Source organism: Typopeltis vanoorti, chromosome 2, assembly GCF_054136105.1.
Source record: "Typopeltis vanoorti isolate ZY-2024b chromosome 2, IOZ_Tvanoo_1.0, whole genome shotgun sequence".
Lineage (NCBI taxonomy): Eukaryota > Metazoa > Arthropoda > Arachnida > Uropygi > Thelyphonidae > Typopeltis > Typopeltis vanoorti.
In genome coordinates, this window is record NC_143550.1 from 136,582,829 (window position 1) to 136,609,242 (window position 26,414).

Consider the following 26,414-nt stretch of genomic DNA (forward strand, 5'->3'; position numbering starts at 1 on the left):
GTGCCTCCTCATCTGGAAAACTCTATCCCTTCACGTTTATTAGTATAAAATTTTTCCTTGTCTTGTCTGATGGTTCTTCTGACTTCTCTATAATTTCTTATATTCTTCAGTCCCAGTATTTCTTTGTTTCAACAATCACCTTCTTTCAATTAGATCCCATGTTGATGACATCCATGGATCTCTTGGTCTTCTAATTGGGCTGAGATACTCCTTGGCTGTATTCTGTATTATAACCTTCACTCACTCCTTCCCAAAGCATTTCAGGTGAGTGCTCCTCCCTAATCTCCAAAAGCTCATCCAAATGAATTGATGTTTCTTCTGTGAACCCACTATGGATTATTCTGACATCCAGTCAGAATAATCTTCAAGTCAGGCATTGACTTGAAGATTTTGGAGTCTTAGTTTCACTCTGGCTCTTACTAGCTGATGGTCTATACTACAGTCTAATCCAGGACAAGTATGCACATCAGAGATGCTTGTCTTCTACTGTTGGAGAGCCAAAATGTAATCAATCTGGTGCTTTGACCTATCAATCTTAGATGTGCAAGTATAGGTCCATTGTGGGTGTTTCTGGAAGCAGGTATTGGTAATAATTAATCTGTTAGCATGGGCAAATTCCAACAATCTTTCACTACAGGTGTTACATTCACCTAGACCAAACATTCCACACTCAGGCTTAACTCTCATACTCTCTCCCACTTTTGCATTAAAGTCCTGTAAGATGTAAAGTACACCTCCCCTTAGTAGGCAGTCCAATATAATCTGCAGGTTTTCAAAGAATTTCTCACTCTATTCATTAGGCCTATCTGTGTGGGGGTGCATAACTACCATAATTAACACATTGGTAGGATGACCTGTAAACTAATACAAAGTATCCTGTCATTAACAAGATTATAACCAAGAAGGGATCTTGCCTTAACTGTCTTCAAGTATCACAGCTACCCCATGATACTTTGAGTCACCTCCTGAATAAACACTAGTTTTTCATCCTCTCTTTTAAATGACCTTCTCCATTTCATCTGGTTTCTGTAATTCCCATGATGTAAATTTATGCTGCATCAGCTTGACAGCTGATGCAGCATAAGATGTATTATAAGGTACAACCATATTAGCATTTTGGAGTGAAGTCACTGCAAGAAAAAATGACACTAAGGATAGTATGAAGGAGAATAACCAATTATACACAAATGATTCAACACATGGTGATTATAGTGGAAGACAGTTAAAGTTACAAGGCTTTGAGCATAATCCAATGCACTCATATCAAAGCCTTGTAACTTTAACTGTCTTCCACTATAATCACCATGTGTTGAATCATTTGTGTATAATTGGTTATTCTCCTTCATACTATCCTTAGTGTCATTTTTTCTTGCAGTGACTTCACTCCAAAATGCTAATATGGTTGTACCTTATAATACATCTTATGCTACATCAGCTGTGATGCAGCATAAGATGTATTATAAATCATGAATAATATAAATTATAAATAATAGATGCATTATAAATGTATTATATCATAGATGTATTGCAGACCTGAGCTGAAAAGATCCAGCTCAGGTCTGCAAAGCTGAGGAATAGAAAGGGATGGGTTGGGTAAGACAGACAGACAGAGAGAGAGAGAGAGAGGAGATATGATAGAAACATACAAGACTGTAGAGGGGGGGGGGGAATCTTACAGTATAGATACAAAAAATATTTTGCAGTTAATAGCCATTTGGGAGAGAACTCAGAATCATGGAAGCTGAGTAAGGTGCATCGGGGAGCAGTTTTGAATAAACGTTTTCAGGGAAAAACCTAAACGTTATAAAACCAGCAACTGGTACATGAAGAGGCTTAAAAAAAGCAAGGGAAGCAGCTATGCCACCAGTTCAACACAAAACAAGAATGATATCAAGTCATTCCAGAATGTGGACTGCAACCAACATTCCTTAATTCAGTAATCACACTGACCAATAGCTCACATTTAATCATAAAATTAATCCAAAATAGTATTGAGTATTCATTATTGGGGAAAAGAATCTTATGAAGCATTATACAATGTTCGAATAACTAACTAAATAGAATAAATAAGTATTTTCTGTTACAACCTTTCACTCAAAGTCATTCTCTCTCTTTCTCACACACACACACACACACACACACGCACACACACACAATGGAAGATATTTATTGCATTCCTCATAGCAAATTACAGAATCACCAATTTGAAAATCAACTCCTTTCAAGCATTTAGATGTCTTGAAAATATTCTGAATATATTTGTAATGAATTTCATTACATAAATCAGATCTGTTTTCAAAAGTAGTGATGTATGAGTTACTACCTCAAGAATCAATACTTGAAATTAGATAATGATGATGATAGAATTCCTTGGAGAAACGTTATCTAACTTAGAGTCTCCACAGTTGATAACAAAGGCATATCAGCCTACATTTTCATATTTCAGAACTGTCTGATGCCCACAGTTCTTTTGTTACTTACCTCTTGGCTGTCAACTATGAGATAACATGAAGCTGGCCATCTGTATTAGGGAGCCAACTGCAAATCATCTTGCATTTGTTATAATGCACTTTATTCCAAGCTTCAAGATAATTCATTGTCATTGTAGGTAAATGAGAGAATGGGAAGAGTGGCACTTGGAGTAATTAATAGTAAAATAGAACTAAATTCTTTTTATAATGAAGAAACGTAATGACATGGATCCAACAAGGAAAAAGGAAAAGGGGAAGGGCTAAATTAACTCATCAGAGAATGAAAGTAAAGGGAAGAAGAATGTCTGGCTATGAGAGCTGGAAAGAAGCTGAAATAGTGGATCAAGACGGAAGAATCTGAAAGAAACAGATTTCAGCTTTATGTGCCATGAGGCACGAAGAGGATAAGTAAGTAAATATCTCTTGTATTATAACAAACTATCATCATCATCATCAAATTCCTGCCATTTACCCTCAAGGGGTGTACAGGATATGATAGTACTACATGAAAAAAATTACATCACTATTAATTTCCTATCTACAATTTTCCTCCAAATCAGTCTGTTACTTGTCAACACTCCAACATTATCAGATCTTATATTTCTATCGTCTAAAGCACTTTGTACCTTATCAATCCACCTATATCTTGGTCTTCCTCTGGGTCGTTTTGCTGCCAACCTGGCAGAGAACACTTGTTTTGCTAATCTTTCCTCGTCCATTCTGTTTAAGTGAGCATACCACCTGAGATTAGCTCTGCTAACGCATTCCTGGATGCTGACAATGTCAAGTTCTTTCCTAATATCCTCGTTTTTAATATGATACTGCCATTGATGCCATCTGTTCACGCCTATAATCTTTCTCAGGACTCTCATATCTGTGGTCTCTAGTCTTTGGTCAAGTGTTTTACTTCTGACCCAGCTCTCAGATCCATAAGTTAAAACTGGTTTGAACACTGTCTTGTATACAGCTAATTTAGTGTTCCGACTAATTTCTCTCTTATTCCATATGAATTTATTCAATTGACTTCCCACCATACCAGCTTTGCTGATTCTGTTGTCTATTTCTATATTTAATTTACCATCTTCAGTAAAAATCGTGCCTAAATAGCTGAAATGTTTTACTTGTTCCACAGGTTCTCCATTCACAACACAGTTGACATTTTCAATGATTCTGCCTATTTTCATTGTCTTTGTATTTTTAATGCTGACCTTCATACCATATCTATTACAACAGTTATTCACTTTAGTCAGGGAATCTTGCAGACTTGTAGCCGATTTATTTAGAAATATAACATCATCAATATAAAGCAAAGAGCTGAGATTAACATCTCCAATTTTAATATCCGGTTTAATACCACTTTCCTTCATAATGTGATCCAGAGGGGATAATTCACATCCTTGTCTGACACCAGATTTAATATTAAACTACCTTCCTGTACTTTCTTCAATTCTATCTGCTGACTTACAACTCAAATAAAGACTAAGTATTACTTAATATAATGCCCCAGTTTTGAATAGCTTCTCTCTTGGCACTTGTCATATGCCTTTTCCAGATCTACAAAACTTAAATACCAATCTTTGTTATATTTCCATATTTCTCAACTATCTGTTGTAAAATGAAAATCTGATCCTGACAGCCTCTATTTGGCTTGAATCCATCTTGTTCTTCATCAAGCTTCTCTTCCACAATCCTTCTCAACCGTTTCTCAAGTATACTTGCACATATCTTACCAGGAACACTCAGTACCTCTATAATTCTCACATTCAGTTTTGTTTCCCTTTATATATATATATATATATATATATATATATATATGTATATATTGGTAATATGACAGCTCTACTCCAATCATCTGGAATTCATCCCTCTGTCCAGGCCTTCTGAACTATGCAGTGCAGCCACTGTAAGGCTTTTACACCTCCATACTTGAGCATTTTTGGTCAAATATCATCTACTCGTGCTGACTTTCTACATTTCAGGCCTTTGATGGCTTTTTCTACTTCAAGTATGGATATGTATTCCTGACTGCATGTCTGTTGAGTGTTTTTTACTACTAATATGCTGTCATCACTGCTTGTTTCATTTAGCAATTTTTCAAAGTAATTACTCCATGTAGCCTTTAAAGGAATGTGGAGAACCGACTAGGGCTTCTGACCTAATGTTCAATCCTCCTTCTTGTGGTGCACCCTGTTAGGTATCTATCTGGATACTGAACGAATGAGGATGGGCTGGCAATTTGGGATTTAGCTGACCAAATTGTATTCTTATTGGCTTAAACCAAAATAAAAAATTATGTATAGCATTGTACATATAATTAGCTATACTATACATATACCATACTAGGCTATACATAAAATAAAAGTTTCTAATTCAGTGACCAGTATGTGTACCAAACATGGCACAAATACAAATATAAGAAAAGTAACCTGGGAGGCCCTAATCAATCACCCTAACCTTAACAAAAAAAATGAATTAAAATCTCAAAAATATATTATGGATGACTCATATTCAACTTCCTACTATCCCCCAAACAAGTCACACCCATATACATAACTCTGATTCCTGAATACCTTTCCAATAATACCAATCCAATACATTATTAGCTTATTTCAATTCTTATCTCACCCCAGTACTAAATGTGCTATTAATGATTTTCTTGTGCCATTCTTAAAACATTTAAAAGAAGTACTATACTAGCTCTCAATTTAAAAAAATTAGGCTCAAAATATGAAAACATATTTTGAGCCTAATCTATACAGTATATTTTGTATAGCATACACACACACACACACACACACACACACACACACACACACACACACACACACACACACACACTGTCAACCCTCGTTTAACATCACTAATTCGTTCTGGGAAAAGTGACATTAACCGAAAACAATACTAAACAAATTACATGTTCAATAGGATTTTAGATAATCTGTTTCAGAGACACAGAAGTAAAAATTTATTGCCTCCAATGCTATTAATTTAAGGCTTTGTAAATGTTTTTAAATTTATAACTAATGTCTTTATGCATAAATTACACATGCAAATTGAATATAAAAAATAAAATAAAATAAAAATCAGCTAACGCCTTTTTATTCCCGTATATGGGGAGTAGGCGAGGCCATTTAGCCCTATCTAACTTTTGGAGACTGAGTGGGCAGTTCAATCTCCACTGGTACCAATCAGAGATAGATGGCCCAAGGCTATCACTAATTAAGCGGTACTCAGTGAAGAGAGACGGCTCAAATGTGCCGCCATCTCGTGGTCCCTAACCCTAACACAATATATTTAATGTCTGAAATAATGTGGGTTCTACAGTCGATTTTCTTGAGTTTACAGGACGAAAAACCCGAGTTTCCGGGAGGAAAAACCTGCTTGCCCGTGCCAGAGATCAACTAACTCAGGAACCGGTCGAAAAAATGCTTAGAAAAATTTCCTCTAGTCGCCGACTAGACTCGAAACCAAGTCTTCCTTCGTGCGGCCAAGCGCCGTGGTTGGCAAACGCCACATCCACTGAGCTACACAGGCAAATTGAATAATAAATAAATAATAATAACAATAGGGGTACTTAAGGGTCAAAGCTGTATAACTGAGAGGAGACCTCCACATAGCCTTTAAAGGAATGCGGAGAACCGACCAGGGCTTCTGACCTAATGTCCAATCCTCACCTTCTCGTGGTGCACCCTGTTGGGTATCTACTTTGATACTGAACGAACGAGGATGGGCTGGCAATTTGGGATTTAGCCGACCAAATTGTATTCTTATTGGTTAAACCAACATAAAAAATGATGGTACAACATGACAAAATTTCATGCCGGCTGGGGCGTCGCCTGGTTAAACATGGCCCCCGTTGTTTTCGCCAGGGAACCAGGGCGAACAGCGAAAAGTCAGCTACTGGAACAAATCTGAAAACAAACCCCAACTCAACATCACCAGAGTTAAAGATCGGTACTATCAACGTAAGAAGCCTGAATGGCAAAGAAATGGAGCTAGCTGAGGAATTAGATAAGTACCAGATCGACATAATAGGGGTGACTGAAACAAAAAAGACAAAAACTGGTGAGATCTTTCTGAGCAATAAATACAAAATGTTATATTCAGGCAATGACAATCAAGGAAAAGAAGGAGTAGCCATAGTATTCAACACAAAATACGAGGCTAATCTTCTTGAATGGCAGTCAGTCTCAAGTAGAGTAATGTGGGCAAATATGAGAATGGGGAACTGGACAATGAGACTTATTTGTGCCTATGGTCCCACAGAAGGTTTTCTACTAAGGTAGAAGTGGAGGAATTTTTTGAGGCTTTAGAAAAAGCAACTGACACAATGAAAAATGAAATATTGGTCCTTGTTGGGGATCTAAATAGCAGAGTAGGAAATGATTGTGAGACATACAAAAATATTTTGGGAAAATTTGGAGAAAAGAGCAAAGCTAATAACAATGGCAAATATATGTTGGATTTCTGCTCAGGACATGGACTGGTTATTACTAACACCATGTTCCAACATAAAAATGTGCACAAATTCACATGGAGAGAAGAGGCTAGGAATAAGAAAAGTCTCATTGACTATGTTATTGTTGATAGTGATGTTTTCTCGCTGGTGCAGGACACCAGAGTGTACAGAGGATTTGAAATTGGAAGTGATCACTATTTAGTCTTGAGCAGGATAAAATTAAATTTCATATTGAAAAGAATAACATGTAAGAAAGTTTTAAAGCGAATAAAAGTTGAGCAGCTCTCAGATGTGAACTGTAGACTAAAATACAGAAATATTATTGAAAAGAAAATGAAAGAGTTTGAGAACAGGAATCAAACCTTGGAGATTCAGTGGCAAACTCTGAAGGAAACATTGATTGATTCTGCCAGAGAGGCATGTGGTGAGGTTGTGTGCAAGGATAAAAAAATCAGAACTCCCTGGTGGACACAGGAAGTTAAAGAGGCAGTGAAGGAAAAGAAGAAAGCATATCAAAAGTTCCTGGCAAATAAGTCAGCTTTTACTCTTACAGAATACAGAGACAAATGTAAGAAAGCTAAACAGTGTGTAAAACTAGCTAAACAAAAGTCATGGGAGGACTTTGGCAAGAATATAGAAAATAAATATCAAGAAGGTGGCAAAATATTCTGGAGGTTGTTGAAGAAGCTTAGGAATGGAGGAAAGAGTGCTGTAAAAGGAATTAGAGATGATAAAGGTGAAATGAAAACAGGAGAAAAAGATATCCTTGAAGTATGGAGTAATTACTTTGAAAAACTGCTAAATGAAACAAGCAGTGATGACAGCACAGTGATAAAAAACACTGACCAGGCATGCAGTCAGGAATACATATCCATACTTGAAGTAGAAAAAGCCATCAAAGGCTTGAAATGTGGAAAGGCAGCAGGAGTCGATGATATTCGACCAGAAATGCTGAAGTATGGTGGTATAAGAGTCTTACAATGGCTGCACTGCATAGTTCAGAAAGCCTGGACAGAGGGACGAATTCCCGATGATTGGAGTAGAGCTCTCATAGTACCCATATATAAAAAGGGAAATAAAACTGAATGTGAGAATTACAGAGGTGTTTCCCTACTGAGTGTTCCTGGCAAGATCTATGCAAGTATACTTGAGAAACGGTTGAGAAGAATTGTGGAAGAAAAGCTTGGTGAAGAACAAGCTGGATTCAGGCCAAATAGAGGCTGTCAGGATCAGATCTTCACTTTACGACAAATAGTCGAGAAAGCATGGGAATATAACAAAGATCTGTATTTAAGTTTTGTCGATTTGGAAAAGGCATATGACAAGGTGCCAAGAGAGAAGCTATTCAATACGCTTCAGTTATATGGTGTCAATGGGGCATTATATCAAGCAATACTTAGTCTTTATTTGAGTTGTGAGTCAGCAGTTAGAATTGAAGGAAGTACAGGAAGATGGTTTAATGTTAAATCTGGTGTGAGACAAGGATGTACATTATCCCCTCTGTTATTCATTATCTATATGGTTCACATTATGAAGGAATGTGGTATTAAACCTGCTATCAAAATTGGAGATGTTAATGTCAGCTCTTTGCTTTATGCGGATGATGTTATACTTCTAAATAAATCCGCTACAAGTCTGCAACATTCTCTGACTAAATTGAATAGCTGTTGTAATAGATATGGTATGAAGGTCAGCAATAAAAAGACAAAGACAATGAAAATAGGCAGAATCATTGAAAATGTCAACTGTGTTGTGAATGGAGAACCTGTGGAACAAGTAAAACATTTCAGCTACTTAGGCACAATTTTTACTGAAGATGGTAAACTAAATATAGAAATAGACAACAGAATCAGCAAAGCTGGTATCGTGGGAAGTCAATTGAATAAATTCATATGGAATAAGAAAGAAATTAGTCGGAACACTAAATTAGCTGTATACAAGACTGTGTTCAAACCAATTTTAACTTATGGATCTGAGAGCTGGGTCAGAAGTAAAACACTTGACCAAAGACTAGAGACCACAGATATGAGAGTCCTGAGAAAGATTAGAGGCATGAACAGATGGCATCAATGGCAATATCATATTAAAAATGAGGATATTAGGAAAGAACTTGACATTGTCAGCATCCAGGAATGCATTAGCAGAGCTAATCTCAGATGGTATGGTCACTTAAATAGAATGGGAGAGGAAAGATTAGCAAAACAAGTGTTCTCTGCCAGGTTGGCAGGAAAACGACCCAGAGGAAGACCAAGATATAGGTGGATTGATACGGTACAAAGTGCCTTAGACGATAGAAATATAAGATCTGATAATGTTGGGGTTTTGACAAGTAACAGACTGATTTGGAGGAAAATTGTAGATAGGAAGTTAGTAATGATGTAATTTTTTCATGTAGTACTGTCATATCCTGTACACCCCTTGAGGGTACATGTAAGAATTTGATGATGATGATGATGATGATGATGATAATAACAATAAAAAAGTTTTATTTATCTTGGTCTTGTACATGCTAAGATGAAGGATTAGTGGTGGGAAGAAGAATCTCCAGCAAAAGTAGAAGATGTTCTATGTATTGTACCTCTTCTGCAGGAGAAATCTCTAGAGTGACAGTGCTGCCTTCTGTTGAGAATGAAGGAGAATCTCTTGTCAGAGGTATAATTGAAGAAACTGTGTCGAGTGTTCTGTTTTTTTCCTCTCATTCAACAGGTTTTTTTTTAAATAGGCTACAGTGCTGTCTTTGAAGCAGTCCTTCATGGGCTTGTGGCCTGGTAGTTTGGAGTCTTCTTTTGTAATGCAAGTCCTTCTTGGCAACTTCTTCCAGAAGATACCTGTTTCATCTGAATTGAAGACCTGCTGTGGAAGACAACCCTCCTCTTCCACAAGTTCTGCAAACTCAACTCAAAACTACTCTGCTGTCTCTTGCTTGACACTGGCAGCCTCCTCATATCCCAACACTTTTAATACCTGACCTATTTTCAAACCATGAGAGGCAGTAAACTCAGTGAATCAAGAATTTGATGAAGGTGATTCACTAACCAGTTCATTAAAAGTCTTTGCATTTTCACAAATAAAGACCTGAAAAACAGAATTACCTCTCATTTGCTTTTCTCTAATCCATATTTATATCATCCATTTCAACAATTGTTTCTCTCCCTTTGAAAAAAGTCAAGTTGAGGACACCATCACTTTCATTTTTTCCAGCATCTCTTTGTTCTTAATTATTGTATTTGCAGTGGTCCTAGCTATGCTATATTTTACAAATTAACTTTAACACTAAGAATTCGATTATGGTCTTTCATTATTGGTTGTTTTGTGACTAAACTGATGACTTTTCTTGGTGCTTTACCTGTAGAACTAGCTTCAAAAGACTGAGATCTCTTGGGGGGGGGGGGGGGGCATGGGTTTAAATTCGTGAGTCTTTCTTAACAATACCATTATCATCATCAAATTCTTGATATGTATGCTCAGAGGGTGTACAGGATAATTACGATAGTGCTACATGAAAAAGTTACACCATTACTAACTTCCAATCAATAATTTTCTTCCAAATTAATCTGTTATCTGTCAAGACTCCAATATTATCAGATCTTATATTTCTGTCTTTAAGGTGCTTTTTACTGTACCAATCCATCTACATCTTGGTCTTCCTCTAGGTCTTTTTCCTGCCAAGCTGGCAAAGAACACCTATTTTGCTAATCTTTCCTCTCCTTGATAATAACATAAACTTAAATTAACTTGCAGTACAGTACTGCAGAGCATACAGTGGTGCAATAAACACAAGTCATGCAATACTATCCTGCCACCCAAAAAATATAGAAATGAAGTCAGAGGTCATTATACACATCCAATCAAAATGCCTGCCTCAACCAGTCATCATGCAGGCATTAATGCATTAAGAGGTTAGAAATAACCTCTTATTAAAGGTTATTTCTGAATGATCCTATAAATCTCATTTGTGTTTCACTGACTTCTTATGTGCACAGTGTAAACATACTATTGAAGATGATCTCCAATAGATAACTGAAACTGACAATATCAATAAGATAACTTCATTATCTCAACTGACTACATTTTATAATAAAATATGCATATTACCCCCTCCCACCCATTGATGTTTAGTGAGCAGCCAGAAATAAGTGGTTATTGCATGCATCAGGTATTGATAAACTCTCTCTCTCTCACAGAATATAACCTAATTCATTACATAACAAAAGAGTGGAATAATGAGTTATTCAAGCTTATGCTGCATTTAACTAAAACTCAGTTCATGTGTGTGACAAATTTCATAAGTAATATAAACAATAAGCCACACACATATCTAAGCTGGTGAATGGATAAAACTCACCTGTTTTACTTCGAAATTTTACAGGTTTAGGGGTACGTTTTTTCCTTTCTAAAAGAGGACTCTCATGAGGAGCTAGAGGAGTTTGTCCCATCTTTCCAGCTACCGTGAACTTTGTTGCATCTTTCTCTTCAACACGATTTCTCCACTGACTTCGAGATTCTTCAAGCTGATTTAAACGATCAGCTATGCTAGATGGAAGTGGCAATGGAACATATCGCTATATTAAGAGAAAACAAATAATTACAGAAGTTCAAATGTAAATACCGTTCAAAGTAATTCTTTAAAAAAAGGAATTTACAATAAATCTTCAGAATATCTAAAGGTTTGTTGAAATTATTTTTATACATTTTGGGAAGGCCTTTCACAATTCTTTTATATCAATAATCACCAATGTTGGGAATAAAATAACTTGTTGAGATCCAGATCCCTAAAAACCAAAGAATGAAAACATGAAATCCATATTTTATTCCAGAACACATTTCCTTTCATGAGGAATTAGCTCATAATTGACTATATTTAAATTATATTGTAATATTTACGTATCAACTTTTAATATTCTTCCAAAACTTTGGGCTTCTTTTTCCTTCTCAGGAAATATGTAATAAATGACTAATATGTACGCTATTCCCTGAACTAGCAGAAGTGAAATCTGTTTGTTGTATACAACACATTTTTATAATTATGCAGGCCCGTACAGGGAGTCCAACTCCTATTCTTAAATAGTACTCACAAAATTTAATGGCAGCCTATTTCATCCAATCACCATAATGAGAATGTGAGGCACATGACCCGGAGTTGTACCTGCCACACATACACACTTGGCATAAACTGGAAAATCTCACTTGCATGTATATTATAATATCCCCTCTTACTAACTTATGTTTCTGTTATAACTCCTCCATCTATTCCTCAGAATATAAAGACTACATTCTCTCGATCTGTCCTCATAGGTCAGTTTTTGTTTCAGTTACAGTTACCAGTCATTGGATCTGTCTCAATGGGACCCAGATGACCATATTAGTCCAGATGTGTTCTTACAAAGCCTCAAAGTGGGAAAAATTACTTTTTTTTCCTTACAAGATAGTGTGCTCCTCAACAGTGTAGTTATCTAAAGCAATGACAAACTACCTTAAACAATGTGGTTCCAAAATTTTGTCCACTATTTGTCCCTAAAATCTGTCCATTATAATCTCCACCAAATCTCCAGCTTCAATTGATTATTTTTGGTCAATTCTCAATAATATATCTTTTCTATAGCATCCTTAATTTGAAATGCATAACCTTACACTTAGCAACACTGAACTGGCATTCATTATCATTTACCCATATAATCAGTTTGTTAGTTACCTGCAGAAATGATGTTAGCCAGCCTGGTTGACCAAGCAGTAAGCATAACTGCTCTCCAACCAATGCACTGCAGGTTCGAATTCCCCATGGGCATGGATCTTTCTGACAGTCTTTAGGTGGGAGATGAATTTCATTGCCCAGTGTGAGACCACCGATCCTCTTATTGGAGGCCTGAAGTGGCTTGAAAAAGTTCCATGTTTGGTCTCTAGAGCAGGGTTTCCAGACTATGTAAAAAAAAAAAAATTAAAAATACAAAAAATATATAAAATTGATAAAATAGAAAAAAAAAAAAAAAAATATATATATATATATACACACACACCCTTAGCCCATCCATGGTACAAAATGTACTAGGTCTGCAAACAACTTTCATGGATAGGAGCAACATGCTTTCTCTCTCTCTCTAGATGAATCATAATATCATTAATATACAAATTAAATAACAATGAACAAAGAATGAAATCATGTGGTACACCACAGGATTTCATTTTTTGTTCGACCTCCTCCTCTCAGACTTAGCGCCTCCATACGCCACTTTCCATACATCACTTCATATCTCAATTAAAATGCATTTTAAATGATTAAAAGCATTCTGCAACAATAACAGAATTATTGTTCTGCAGAATGTTATATTCAATAATACTATTATTGAATATAACATAATATTCAATAATAGAATTATTCTGCTTCTATTATTGAAATATTATGTGTATGATAGTTATGAAAATAAGACTGGTATTAAGTCTTCATTATCTAATGTGTTATATTAATCCAGTATATTACTACGGTAGTATTAACATTATAGTTATTACTGACACTAATAATTATACTTGTGGGTCTTCTAAATGTTCATAATATAACTGAATGTATTATATTTTTGTTTGTGTGTGTATTATCAGTTCTGTTACAAAAACCCAAAAAGTAATGATGTATTCTTATAGAGACCACAAACAGGAATACTGACAGCACCCTCTATTCTACTGAATTTTTACCACATATTTATGGAAATTCATGATTCCAGAACTGAATACAGATCTCCAAATGAGATGCAATAAAGCAAAGATCAGTTGTTTTTATAATCTATTTGGAATATTAATTCCAAAGCAGAATCAAACTTCTATAATTATGCAATAAATATTCAGTAGTTTAGAAGTAACATCAACATTAATGGCCGAGGTATTCTATCAATGAAATGAGCATTGACAATGGTTCTTATAAGCATTATCCTAACTATTATGAGTTTGTCACAACAAGAAAAAATAAGTCTATTAAATAATTCTTACAGTATCTTTTACTTGTGGAATAACAGTTGCTTTAATTTCTTCCTCAGTTCCATCCTCTTTAATTTTCTGAACTCTTCTTTTCCAATCTTCTTCTCCACTACGTTTCAATGCGGCTAGCCTAAAAAGAAAGTTATATAATTAAATATCATGTAATTAATTAGAAATGTAAGTACCAGATGTTATTTTTTACTAGCAGCTTACAGAGGACTATTATTTTGTACAAGATCTATCTTAAATGTAGCTCTACATTGTAGGCTGTTGAAATGACAACACAAAGAACACATGGAAGGCTATACACGTCTACAACTTCAGAAACTAATTTCTGAAAAATGCATAATAGATCAAATGATATTTTTTTTTTATTTGTTTGAATAATGAATGCAGAGAATCAAAAAAAAGTAATAAGTCATAATGACATTCCCATGTAGGAATACCATATATTATAATTAGAACTGTTTTTGGAACAATGTTTCAGTCTATTTGCCATAAAATGGTCCTACTGAAATCACTAAAAATTTTTAATAATGATCTTAAACATGAAATAATTTAAATTCGATCACACCATAGAAGTGTCATCATTTTAGACAATTCTGTCAATAAAAATTATCCAATTATAGCAGAGGTAATAGACATATTTTATGAGCCAGTATTGAATCAAGGCAAATAATTACTCACTATGATGCATATGACCAAATTTACTACTGTATATTTGTCTTATGCATAAATTACTACTACTACTACTACAGTAGTTAGCAGCATCTTGTAAATGTTTACATACACTCATTATCATAGCTTACTGATAGCTTATAGGTATGAACAGGAGGGATATAACTCTTGGAAAAGGAGTCTATAAACATATATGACCTAAGCTGTGTGTGTGTGTTCCCCCCCCCATACAGTAGCTCAGTTCCTAAAGGCAGAGAGTAGTGTCAGGATATTTGCTAACTGATCTGGATGTCTCCCAAACCATGAATTAGCCAGGCACATGGATTTTACAAAGTTTTTTTCTTTATCATGCAGAAGTTGCGAATCAGCTAGAGTACACACATGCAATCTAAATCCATAGCAGACCAGCAGAAGTGGAAGGCCAACTGTCATTATGTGGTATCATCAAAGTGATAACAGGCAATAATACGAGAGTGGTCTGAAAGGTTCTCAGCCTAACAATGAAAAAACGAATTTATAATTTTAAAATTATTTTTATTTTTCAACATCTCTCTTCTCTCCCATAGTCCTAAATGGACTGTTGGGTCATTCATGGCTGGTAGGTGATATTCTTTGTTAGCCTCCTCCAATCATCTCGGTCTCTTGTTCTTGATGTCAGTTGAGAAAGGGAGGAATTTGTCCATTTTTTGATGTTATCAGTCCATTTTAATCAGGTGGGCGCCTAACCCTTGGTCCCAGAACGATTCCTTCTAGTGTTTGCTTTGGAATGCCATTAGCCCTCTCCACATGTCCGAACCATTTCATCCGTCTTCTTCTGATGACTGTCAGAATATTTTCCCTTCTTCTCCCGTCTATTGAATCAATAAGTTTTCGGAGATTTTCACTGGTTTCGTGAGTGGTAGAGGGAATTCTCAAAAGTCTTCTGTAAGTTTTCATTTCAAAAGACAGGAGTCTCCTCTCATTTTCCCCTCAATAAAGCCCAGGCCTCTCAACAATACAAGAGGATAGAATTCACCAAGGTGTCAATTAGTCTTAGTCTGGTTGTGATTGCTATTCTGTTATCTCCCCACAATTTTTAACTTCTGTAGGGCCACGATTGCCTTAGCATTCGGTATTTAATGTCGGTTTTTGAACGACCATCTTCACTCAACATGCTTTTCCTAGATAAGTGAACTTGTTTACATTCTCTATGTGTTTATTGCCAATTTGTATCTTTAAGAATTCAATGTCTGATTTTGAGGTTATCATTATTTTTGTTTTTTGTAGGTTTATATAAAATCCATATTTTTTTTAATGTTCCAAAAACACAGCTGGTTATCTCTTGTAATTCTTCTTCACTTTCTGCCAGAAGATCGATATCATCTGCAAAACGTAAGTTATTTATTCTTAGTCCACCAACTACTATTCCAGTGTCATATTCATGAAGAGCTTCATCTATGACATATTCCAGAAAACAATTAATAAGAAGAGGGGACAAGATGCATCCCTGTCTTACCCCCCGTTCTGCCCAGAACAGTTCACTGCTGTAATTTTTAATTTCAATTCTCATATCAGATGAGGAAGAAAGAGATTTAATAATCCTAATGATTTTGCTGTCAATACCATAATGTTCTAAAATTTTCCATAATGCCTCGTGCCATATTGAGTCAAAAGTTTTTTGAAGGTCTAAAAAGTTGTGACAGATTATTTTGTTATGTTCTATGTATTTTTCGCCTAGTATGTGTATTGTAAAAATATGGTTGATTGTACTTCTGGACTTCCGAAAACCTGCTTGTTCATCTGATAGTCTGCTTTCTATTTTCTTTTCAATTCTTGACAATAGTATTTTTAACAGGATTTTGCTTGGATGACTAATAAGGCTTATTGTTCAGTAGTTGCTACATTTATTGCTGTTTCCCTTTTCAGGAATAGGTACACGGACAGAAGTCTGCCAATCAGAAGGCCAAGTCCCTGTGTTCCATAGGTCCTGGAATAAATTTAGCAAGCTGTCTATGATGATGTCACCTCCTTCGCGTAGCAGTTCCATTGTAACACTATCAATTCCGGGTGATTTTCCTATTTTTGAGGAGCTAACAGCTGCAATGACTTCTTTTAATATCGGGTAATCCCCCTCCTCTGAACTTCCTGACAAAATTCCGTCCAAAATATCGTCAGTCAGTTGAGGGTCCTTTTGAAAAAGCTTGGTTGCATAACATTTCCATCTATCAATTATTTTCTGGTTGTCCGTGATAGGAGTTCCATCTTCATCTTCTATGCTCCAATTAATTGCAGACGAAAGAAGATATTTGAAATCTCATATTAATAGCGGTGATAATAGAGAACAGTATAAAAATATTACTAAGATTATTAAAAAAGAAATCAAATATGCTAGAAACTTATGGATATTAGATGAATGCAAAAATATAGAAGAGGACTTAAATAAAAATAATTCTAAAAGTGCTTTTCAAATTATCAATAAGTTAAGCAAATTTTTCAACATAATCTACCTTAAAACTAATACATTTATTCTAGCGATGCTCCAGCGCCATTATCCTGTCCCTGTAGTGGTTCTCAGTAAGGTCTACAAAATACCCCTCTACAGCTGCAATTACCTCCTGATTCGAAGAAAAACGCTGACCAGCGAGGAAGAGTTTTAGTTTTCGGAAGAGTAGAAGTCAGACGGAGCCAAATCTGAGGGAATAAGGGTGGATGTTCCAACAATTCATAGTGCAGATCCCTTAATTTTCCCATTGACAAAACACCTCTTTGTGGGTAGGTACATTGTCCTGATAAAAGATGATTTTTTTTTTCTTCTACAAACCAGGTCTTTTCTCACGATTTTTTCGTCTAGTCTGGTTAAAAGATCAAAATAATATTACCCGGTTACTGTTTTACCCTTTTCAAGATAATTAATAAACAAAATATCTTTAGCATCCCAAAACACCGATGCCATGACCTTTCCTGCTGACAGAAATGACTTTAGTCTTCTTCGGCGCTGAACAACCGGCTTCTATCCACTGTTTTGATGCTGTTTGGATTCTGTGTGTGTAATAGTGAATCCAAGTCTTATACATAGTAATAAATCGATGCACAAAATCAGTTTTATTCTTGTTAAAATGCTCCAAGCACTATTCAGAGATTTTCATGCGAGTGCGTTTTTGATTTGCTGTTAGAGCGCGGCACCTACCTTGCACAAAGCTTTTTCATTTGCAATTCTTCATGCAAAATATATTCTACACGTTCTTTTGAAATGCCTATAGTCTCAGCAATTTCACACATTTTGACTCGCTGGTCATGCAATACCATATCGTGCACTTTATCAATTATTTCTGATGTTGTTACACTAGTTGAACGTACTTCATGTGGATCATCTTCAAGGCTTGTACAGCCACATTTAAACTCAGCAGCCCATTTCTTAATTGTGCCCATAAACTTTTATGAACTTAGAATGAATTTCTTTTGCCGTTAAACCTTTTACAAAGAATTTTATAATTGCACGATACTTAATTTTATCCATTTCAAGGGATACAGACAACACTTTTGCTTCAGACAGCTGTATAAAACAAACTACTTGATAGAATGACTTGCAATTTCACGTGGATGCTTTTGACAGATGTACCAACTTAGGGAGAAAAAAAATCTTGCCATCTATGGTCGAGAACATTTCAGACCACCCTTGTGTTCAAACTTTTTTGAACACACAGTTTTTCAAAATAATGTGTTAAACTACTATCAGCACTGCTTACTGAAAGTATAAAAAAAATTCTGGTTTTGTCATAAACAGAAAATGCAATTAAAATAATGTATATTCTTGATTAAAAAAGTATATTCAGAGATGACAGGTACACTTAATTTACATACACTCTTGAAGTACTCTTTCTTATTTAAATAATCATATCATATATAAGAATATGTTCATACAAACAGTATATCAATACATTTGCATGGACAGAAATTTCGGGTATGAAGAATGAACTTGTGTACATTTGATTTGAAAACCTACAGTATCTCTCAGAAAAATACAAAAGGTAAGAGTCTAAAAGCCTATACACCACAGGGAATAAATGAAACTTATTAAAATTTGTTCTCTGAGTTGGAATTAAAACTGTAAATGAATGCTGAATAGGCACTGATCACATTTTATCAGAGATGGTATTTTAGTTTATTAGACACATGTAACCAACAAGAATTGAGCACAATCCAATGCATCATACCATAGAAATGCTTCACCCTCAAAGAAGTTTAAACACATCCTGGACACTTACAAACCTATCCCCAAGAACCTCAAACCAGCAATGTAAATCCCTATCCCAAATATAGCAGGCATTTTTAAAACGACTGCAAAGATCCAGTTCAGATCCTGCATTCATTCTTATCAACAAAATCTCCTCTTGGTTACCATCTACGAAAGATAAACAGCTCTCTCTCTCTCTCTGGAGTTTATCAGATAGAGTATGATTGTCTCCATACAGTACATTTGGTCAAAAAATGACTACAGGAATGCAAATCTTATATCAGCAATAATAAACCTAAAAAATCTGCCTTGCTTAGCAAGGAGTGGACACTGACCACAATGTCCTCTGGTCCAATACTTGCTTTTTACATCGGTGCAGGTTTAGCTTTGAGCATTCATTTAAAGAGAGTGCTGAAGCACTTCTGCACTGTTCAAATTTAAATTGGAATGACTGCCTCTGTACTTGGCAGTACAGAGGCAGTCATTCCAATTTAAGCATCTAATCTTTTTTTTTAAGCATCTAACCTAACCATCCTGGTTAGGTTAGACGACAGGGAGAATCTGCCAGTCCTAAACTCTTTTGAATAAAGGTGACATTTTCCCCATTGGCTTTTCATCTGTTGCATGGATGGTCAGAAAAACTGGTATGAAGTGTCTTTTGTTTCTTACTTCTGTTACCAAATGTATCTACAGCATCAGTACTTGATTGTGTCCTTGTTAGGTCCCTGAAACATTTGAGGATGAAGAATTCATGTTCAAGGGTTTTTTTTTGGTGCCAGAGCTCCCCACCAACCAGCAAGGAATGACTGCTCAGGTGTTAAATGCCAGGGCTACCCTGGATGCTATTCAAGCATCGTAACAAGCCTTGAGCCCTCTCCCCAGACTATGGGGAAGGAGACTTACTGCAACACCCTTGACCCTTGCAGGCAAGCCCACTTACTAATTGGTCATGGCTGAGCCATCCAGGACTGCATATCTTGCTGAAGAGAGAGGCCTAAGTAGTGTGAGACTACCAGGATTCACCTTTTCAGATATCTAACACCTTGCATGGCAGCAGGGGGTTGGATCCCAATGATGGTGGTCTGGAAGAAAGGATGGTAAAAAATACTCAAGAGAAGTAGAATGAAGAATATATGGGAAGATAAGTAAAGAAAAAGAGGTTTAATTAATAAGGACAGTACATCACTGGGAGGTCCCCTCTACCATGTGTCCCATGGGTGGGGCAAGTGAGAAGATAGCATATTGCAGGAGAATGGGAAAAGTTACATAAAAACAGGATGATTAAGAGTTATTTTTATTAGCAGATTAATTTTATCCTCAGGATAACATATTTCAGGAGAATGGGGAAAGTTATGTAAAAACAGGATGATTAAGAATTATTTTTATTAGCAGATTAGTTTTATCCTCAGGATAGAGAACCAAAAGAGAAACAACACCAATGGCTTGAAAGTGTACAGCACACAGTAGATGAACAGGATACTTAGTGGAGTGTCACTGCAGACCAGGAAGCAAAAGTAATGAAGAAAACGTTTAAGGAAATTAGCTTAGCAAATTCAAAGTGAGTGATTATTATACAAGATTACAACATGAGATTAGACAGAAGTCAGTAAGAATGCCTGAGAGAAAGTGAATCAAGCAGTGAAAGATTTGGAATCAATATTACAGACTATTATTCAGTATGATATTTCAGTTGAAGAGATCAGTGGATTTAATAATAAGTGACAGTCAACAAGATGCGGAGGCCAAGAAGTTTGACAAACATGGATATTTGAGTGCATTTGACAAGAACAAATAGCTGATGTAACCATGTGGAAAAAATTTTCCACATCATAACTGAATGCAAGAGACAGAATTGTATTTGATCAAAGGACACGGGCACTTTCTGTTTCTATTTTTTTCTCAAATTATACTTAAAGCAACAAGTGGCAGAAGGAACACAAGAGTTTTTGATCTGGTCATAGTGTAGGAGAAATTAAACAGTATCTGAGATGTCATCCTTGACACCAGTTGGTAACAGTCATCATGCAGACTAGACAAACAAAGAATTTGAAGGAACAGAGGTCAGAAATGGATGAAAGATAGTTAAATGCTTATTAATATCAATTGCAAACTGTGTTTCTCAAGTGCAAAAGAAAGATTATAGAAGTATACAGAGAAAAAAGAAAGCAAAATGCATGAAAAATAAAGCCCAAGTTAAGAAAGTGACTATGAAAAGAGACCAACACTACAGTTCCAAGGAATATTGTGAGGAACTCTACACCCTCTGTCCAAAAAGAAACCAAACTTTTCAAAAATAGAAGAAACTAGTGACGCCACCTGTTGTATCTTTTTTGTTGTTGAAAGCAGCAACCTTCATTAGTATTGTGTCAACTGTTTATGACATTTGTTTCATTAGAAGCCAAGTAATAGTACCAAGAGTGACAGTGTGTTTTGACGAACGGTCGGAAAATGAGTTTCAAACAGAGAGCTGCGATTGACTTTTGTGTTAAACTTGGTAAAAGTTTTACCGAAATGCATCAAATGCTTCAAAAAAATGCTTCATACGGTGATGAATGTTTATCCTGTACGCAAGTTTACAAGTGGTTTAAGCGATTTCAGAGTGGTCGTGAGACGTTTGAGGATGACAAAAAGCCAGGCCGTTCCAAAAACTGAACTGAGCGAAGTTAACAAAAAGTGCGTGATTTCATCAAAGAAAACCCAAAATCGTCCAAAGATGAATTGGAGATTCCAAAATCAACTGTGCACAACATTTTGGCCGAGAGTTTGGGCCTTCGTAAATTAAATTTGCAATTTGTTCCCCACAAGTTGACCGATGACCAAAAAATTTATAGAATTGAACACTGCAAGGACCTCATTAAAACCACTCATAAGGACTCAAATTTCCTTGAAACATTGTTACTGTGACAAGATGTGGTGTTTTCAGTATGAGCCCAAAACAAAGTGTCAGAGTGCTGAGTGGAGACCACCAGAAGAGGGGGCATCCGAAAAAGAGTCGCTTGGAGAAGTCAAAAGTAAAGACAATGCTGATTTGTTTCTACGATTTCAAGGGTATTATTATCCACAAAGAATTCATTCCTCCTGGCCAAACAGTCAATGGTGAGTTTTATCTCGAAATTTTGAGGCGATTGATAGCAAGAATTCATTGAATACGGCATGAATATCATGATGCACGCAGCTGGTCACTTTTGCACGATAATGCACCATCTCATCGTTCAAACATTGTGAGACAGTTTTTGAGCAAAAACCAAGTTTGTGTGTTGGATCACTCGCAGTATTCACCTGATTTAGCACCCTGTGACTTCTTTCTTTTCCCCCGACTTCATTTGCTGATGAAAGGAAAGCAATACGACACCATTGAAAACATTCAATCAGCAGTCACCACAACCCTCAACAGTATCCCAAAAAACTATATAAAAAAATAATTTAACGAATTAATTGACTGTGCCAAATGCTGTATCGAAGCTGAGGGGGAGTATATTGATTGAAATAAATGATTTGAATAATTATAATTGGCCTGTGTTTTATTTTCTATCAAAAGATCGGTTTCTTTCTGGACAGAGGGTGTATATTATACAGTCAGCAGAAAGAAAAATTATGTGAATGAATGCCCTTGCTAGATGGAGTATGTGGTTGGATGACAGAGCAAATCCATTTAATGATTTACTTTATCAGGTTTACATCCTAGCGAAACAAAAACGTTTATTTCCAGAAAAAAAGACAAATGCAAGTGAATGGAACTGATACATGCATTGAAATTAAGTGCTGCAGACAAGTTTTGGCACATATCTTAGGGAAATGTGATAAAAAACTGGCAATGATACTAGCCTGACCATTTAATGGAAACATGTAAATGGAAGAGTCCTTAAGGAAAGTAAGATAGCACTACTGCATAAGGGCAGTGATAAAATAAGGCATCAAAACTAAAGATAAATTTATATTTTTGTATTTCTTCTATGGCTGTTAAGTTTGCAGTAAACTCATATACAGAGTTGAGCATATGAGGATAATGTGATTAATAGAGAACAATGTGGATTTAAGTGAGATCACTCTTTCAATAATCTAGTCACCTTATATAAAGTAAGAGCAGATAATGGGAGTTAGTATACCGTAATTTTACGTATTTTGCAGAAGCATTTAACAGAGTGCTACATAGCAATATTTTTTAGATGGAATAGGATTAGCAAATGACACTCTGACAGGTACAAAAACATTGTATATGTGAATGATATTGAATCTTCAGGATTATCTAGTAATGGTACCAATGTTCTGGCACTTCAAGATCTGAATAAGCTGAAAAGGTAGATAAATAAGCAGGGATGCCAGTTTAACACAACCAGTGTAAGGTTTTGAACTTTGGGATTAACTGATTGAAGGCTGCATGCTTTAAGAAATTATAATAGAGGCAGTGGCATAGGGAAGAGATCTTGTGGTGATGGATAGAAATTTGCAGTTGGGAAACACACTGATCTGCTTCAGTACTAATCAGCAACGATAAAAGGGTGTTGTGCTAGTTCATTTGTAAAAGGTCTTCAATCAGACCACATATGGACTACTGTGCTCAGATCTAGTATCCAGGATTTGAAGAAAATGATGAAACGTTTAGAGAAGGTACAAAGGCAGGTAACAAAAAATGGTATCAGGACTATAAAACACTGGTTATAAGGATAGATTGAAGACATGAAATCTGCAGAGTTTGGTAGAAGAACATGAAGGAGCAACATTGTAAGTAAAACATACTGGTCAGAGATATTTAATAGAAGACACCAGGGAGACTTTAAAAAATAGAGGAAGTAAAGGTAAATAATGTCCTTGGAAGGTACACAAAGCAATAAGAAGCAAGAGAGTGAGGAATATTTTTACGTGGAGAGCGGATGGAATGCACTGTCTAACAATATGTTTAAATACAGACAGTGAATGAGTTTAACAAGTATCACAATGCCAAGGATTAGATAATCAAGGAATCCTAGAAAACAAATGCAGTACTTTTTTTTTAAGCCATCAATAAAAAAGTAATGAGCCAGGTAACAAAAATAGCCTACCATCTAAAGATGTTCACAAAAACATCCATGCCAAAGTGGGATTTGAACCTATTAGCATGCTGGTTGAAGACTAATGCTATCCACTCAGCTAACTGGTTATTCATTAATCAGGCAAAGTGTTCTCTTCTATGGCAATTTAGGGACCTCTGAGGGACACTACTTGAAATGTGAGAATAATATTCGATAGTTAGATGGACGTATTTCTAAAGTTAAATGATTGTTTGAAAGTTACATCTGGAGTGAAAGAGAAAACCTAATTTCTTAGGTGGTAAGGATGCGGTTCATTTAATATGTTTTTGCCAAAAAAAAAATAAGATGTTCAAGACATCCTAAGAAGAGAAACCTTTGTCCAGAGATTTGGGTGGTACTAAAAAAGAAATGCACTTCATCAGGTTGGTGGTGGAGGAGGAGAGTAGGTGGAGAATGGATTCTTGTGGCACCATACCTTGGCATAATCACTAGCACACATAAGTTACAACCAGAGAGAAAGCCAGAAAACCAGTTGCAGAGGTTGGAAAATTAAGATGAAACCTTACTTATCTAGCTTTTGTGACAAACCCACTAAAATGTCTTAAAGATATCTCAGCGCATATCAACAACTTGCATTTCTCTAAACTTTTTCAAGTGAGTAACACACAAGAAAGAAGATGCCTTTTGATCAACAATAGGATGTAAGATTGATGATAAAATTTTGCTATCCTTCTTAGTAAACAGGCTGAATTTTGGCTCATTTCTAATCTGCAGGATAAATACCAACAGAACTGGAGTATACAGAAGCAATAGAAAACAGTTTGATTGCACTGAAGGCACAAACTTCAGAACAATCGAAGTTAAATGCCATCAGGAACAGGAGATTTTTCAATATCCATACTGGACTTGATTATTTTCATGTCTTCCTGGTGAAATTTTCTGTATATTCTTAATGAAGCATTGCTGAATTTTCTATGAGCTAATGAAATTCCACACAGTTTTTGTTGAAATGTAATGAATTAAATTATTAATTTACAAGAAATTTATTGATTTTTTTACAAACTTTATTTTAATTTTTATTTTGTTCAGGACAAAAAAACATCATTAGTGAATACAATGCCAACTAACAGCAAATAAAAATCAGGTGCACAAGTATGTTTTTTAACTAGTAAATGTATTCATTTTAGTAAACCAAACCCCTTCATTCATGTAAATATTTATTTCAGGAGAACAGAAATTACTGCATACCTATCAGCAATACTTCCACCAACAAGTCCTTCTTTTTCTTCTTGTGTCAGTGGCTGAGTTTGACTTCGCTGAGGTGTAAAGAGTCTATGTTGTTCTGTGCCATTAATTTCCACTTGGTGTGTTTCCAAACTAAAAGCCTTTTGGGTTTCCACAGAGAAACATTTTTGTGTTTCTGCAGATAAAAGAGAGGAAGAAGCAGCAGATGTGATGAGCTCATGGCTCCTTATTTCATGCATACTCTTCCTGAAAAAAAAAAATTTCTTTTTTTCATTTTTATATCAACAATATATTAGAAAAATTGAAACACATGATCTTTGCAAACTCAGACTGTAACTGTTATCTAATAAAAATACAGCTTTATTTTTAAATGCTATTCTGTTTCTGTTTACTTAACAGTTTGATTTGGAAAAAAAAAGATAAACTAGTAGAAATTCCTGTATTCAATCTCCACCAGGAGAGGGTCACCTTTTCAGAAAAAAAAATCTGCCACTGCAAAAACAAAAAAACAGTGACTCTTTCAGTGACAATAACAAAGGACAGTTCCCCTGGTTAGCATGTCTGGAAGACATTAATTTTATGGTTGTATTTCTATTTAAAATTTCCAAATAGCAACTCTGGGACATTTTAAGCAAAACCTTCAAACCTTAAAATATATATATTCTGATTAACATATAATCAGTTCGTTATAGCTAAGGTAATAAGCTATAATTCACGTATTGGCATGCGGACATCATAGTAATACAGCAATCTACTGTTTATCTGACCACACTACGAAAGCAATTTTCCATTCCAATAATTGAAGTCAGAAAATTGAATGGTGCTGTATCAGAAGTCAGTTGGCATGCAAAGGTTGACTAATTAAAGGGCCATTGTTTTAAAGGTTGGATAAACAGTAGATTTCTGTAGTTCTACTATGATATTCTAACTGTAATGTGCTGGATATTAGCATGTTGTAAGTAAATCATTAACAACCATTACCCTGATGATATTTGGACTAAGGCAGATGAAGTTGAACTGAAAAGGCACACAGGCACCTGTTCAATACTAAAGATGGCATGCATTAGAAATTCTAAAACCTATAAGAATGGATGTGTGAATTCATGTCATATCTTGGATACTTTGACTTCATATAAATAAACATTTGCAGGCCTGTTTCTCAATACTATCAAGACCAGATTAAAGGTATTACTGCTAACACTTTTGTAGAATGGCCATAACTAATATGAAGGATGCAAAGAGCTTTCTAGCATATATTTTTTAATTCTAAATATTTTCAAACAAAGAATGAGATTAGCTTAAATAGATAATGTTTCTTCTACTGAAGAAAAAACATTATCTGACATTAATATAGCTGAATGTCACACATACCAATG

The 26,414-nt window shown here is 35.5% G+C and overlaps 1 protein-coding gene across 3 annotated transcripts in view; it reads right to left on the bottom strand.

Moving 5' to 3' along the window:
* The window catches only part of LOC150109453 (uncharacterized), a 710,474-nt gene that overhangs the window by 161,197 nt on the left and 522,863 nt on the right, over positions 1–26,414 (bottom strand). For all 3 annotated transcript variants that reach the window (XM_090413228.1, XM_090413221.1, XM_090413233.1), the window contains exons 14-16: positions 25,042–25,284; positions 13,906–14,023; positions 11,276–11,492 (exon numbers count right to left, since the gene is read on the bottom strand). In XM_090413228.1, coding sequence (XP_090269354.1) covers positions 11,276–11,492; positions 13,906–14,023; positions 25,042–25,284 — 578 coding nt within the window. The remainder of the gene's footprint in view (positions 1–11,275; positions 11,493–13,905; positions 14,024–25,041; positions 25,285–26,414) is intronic.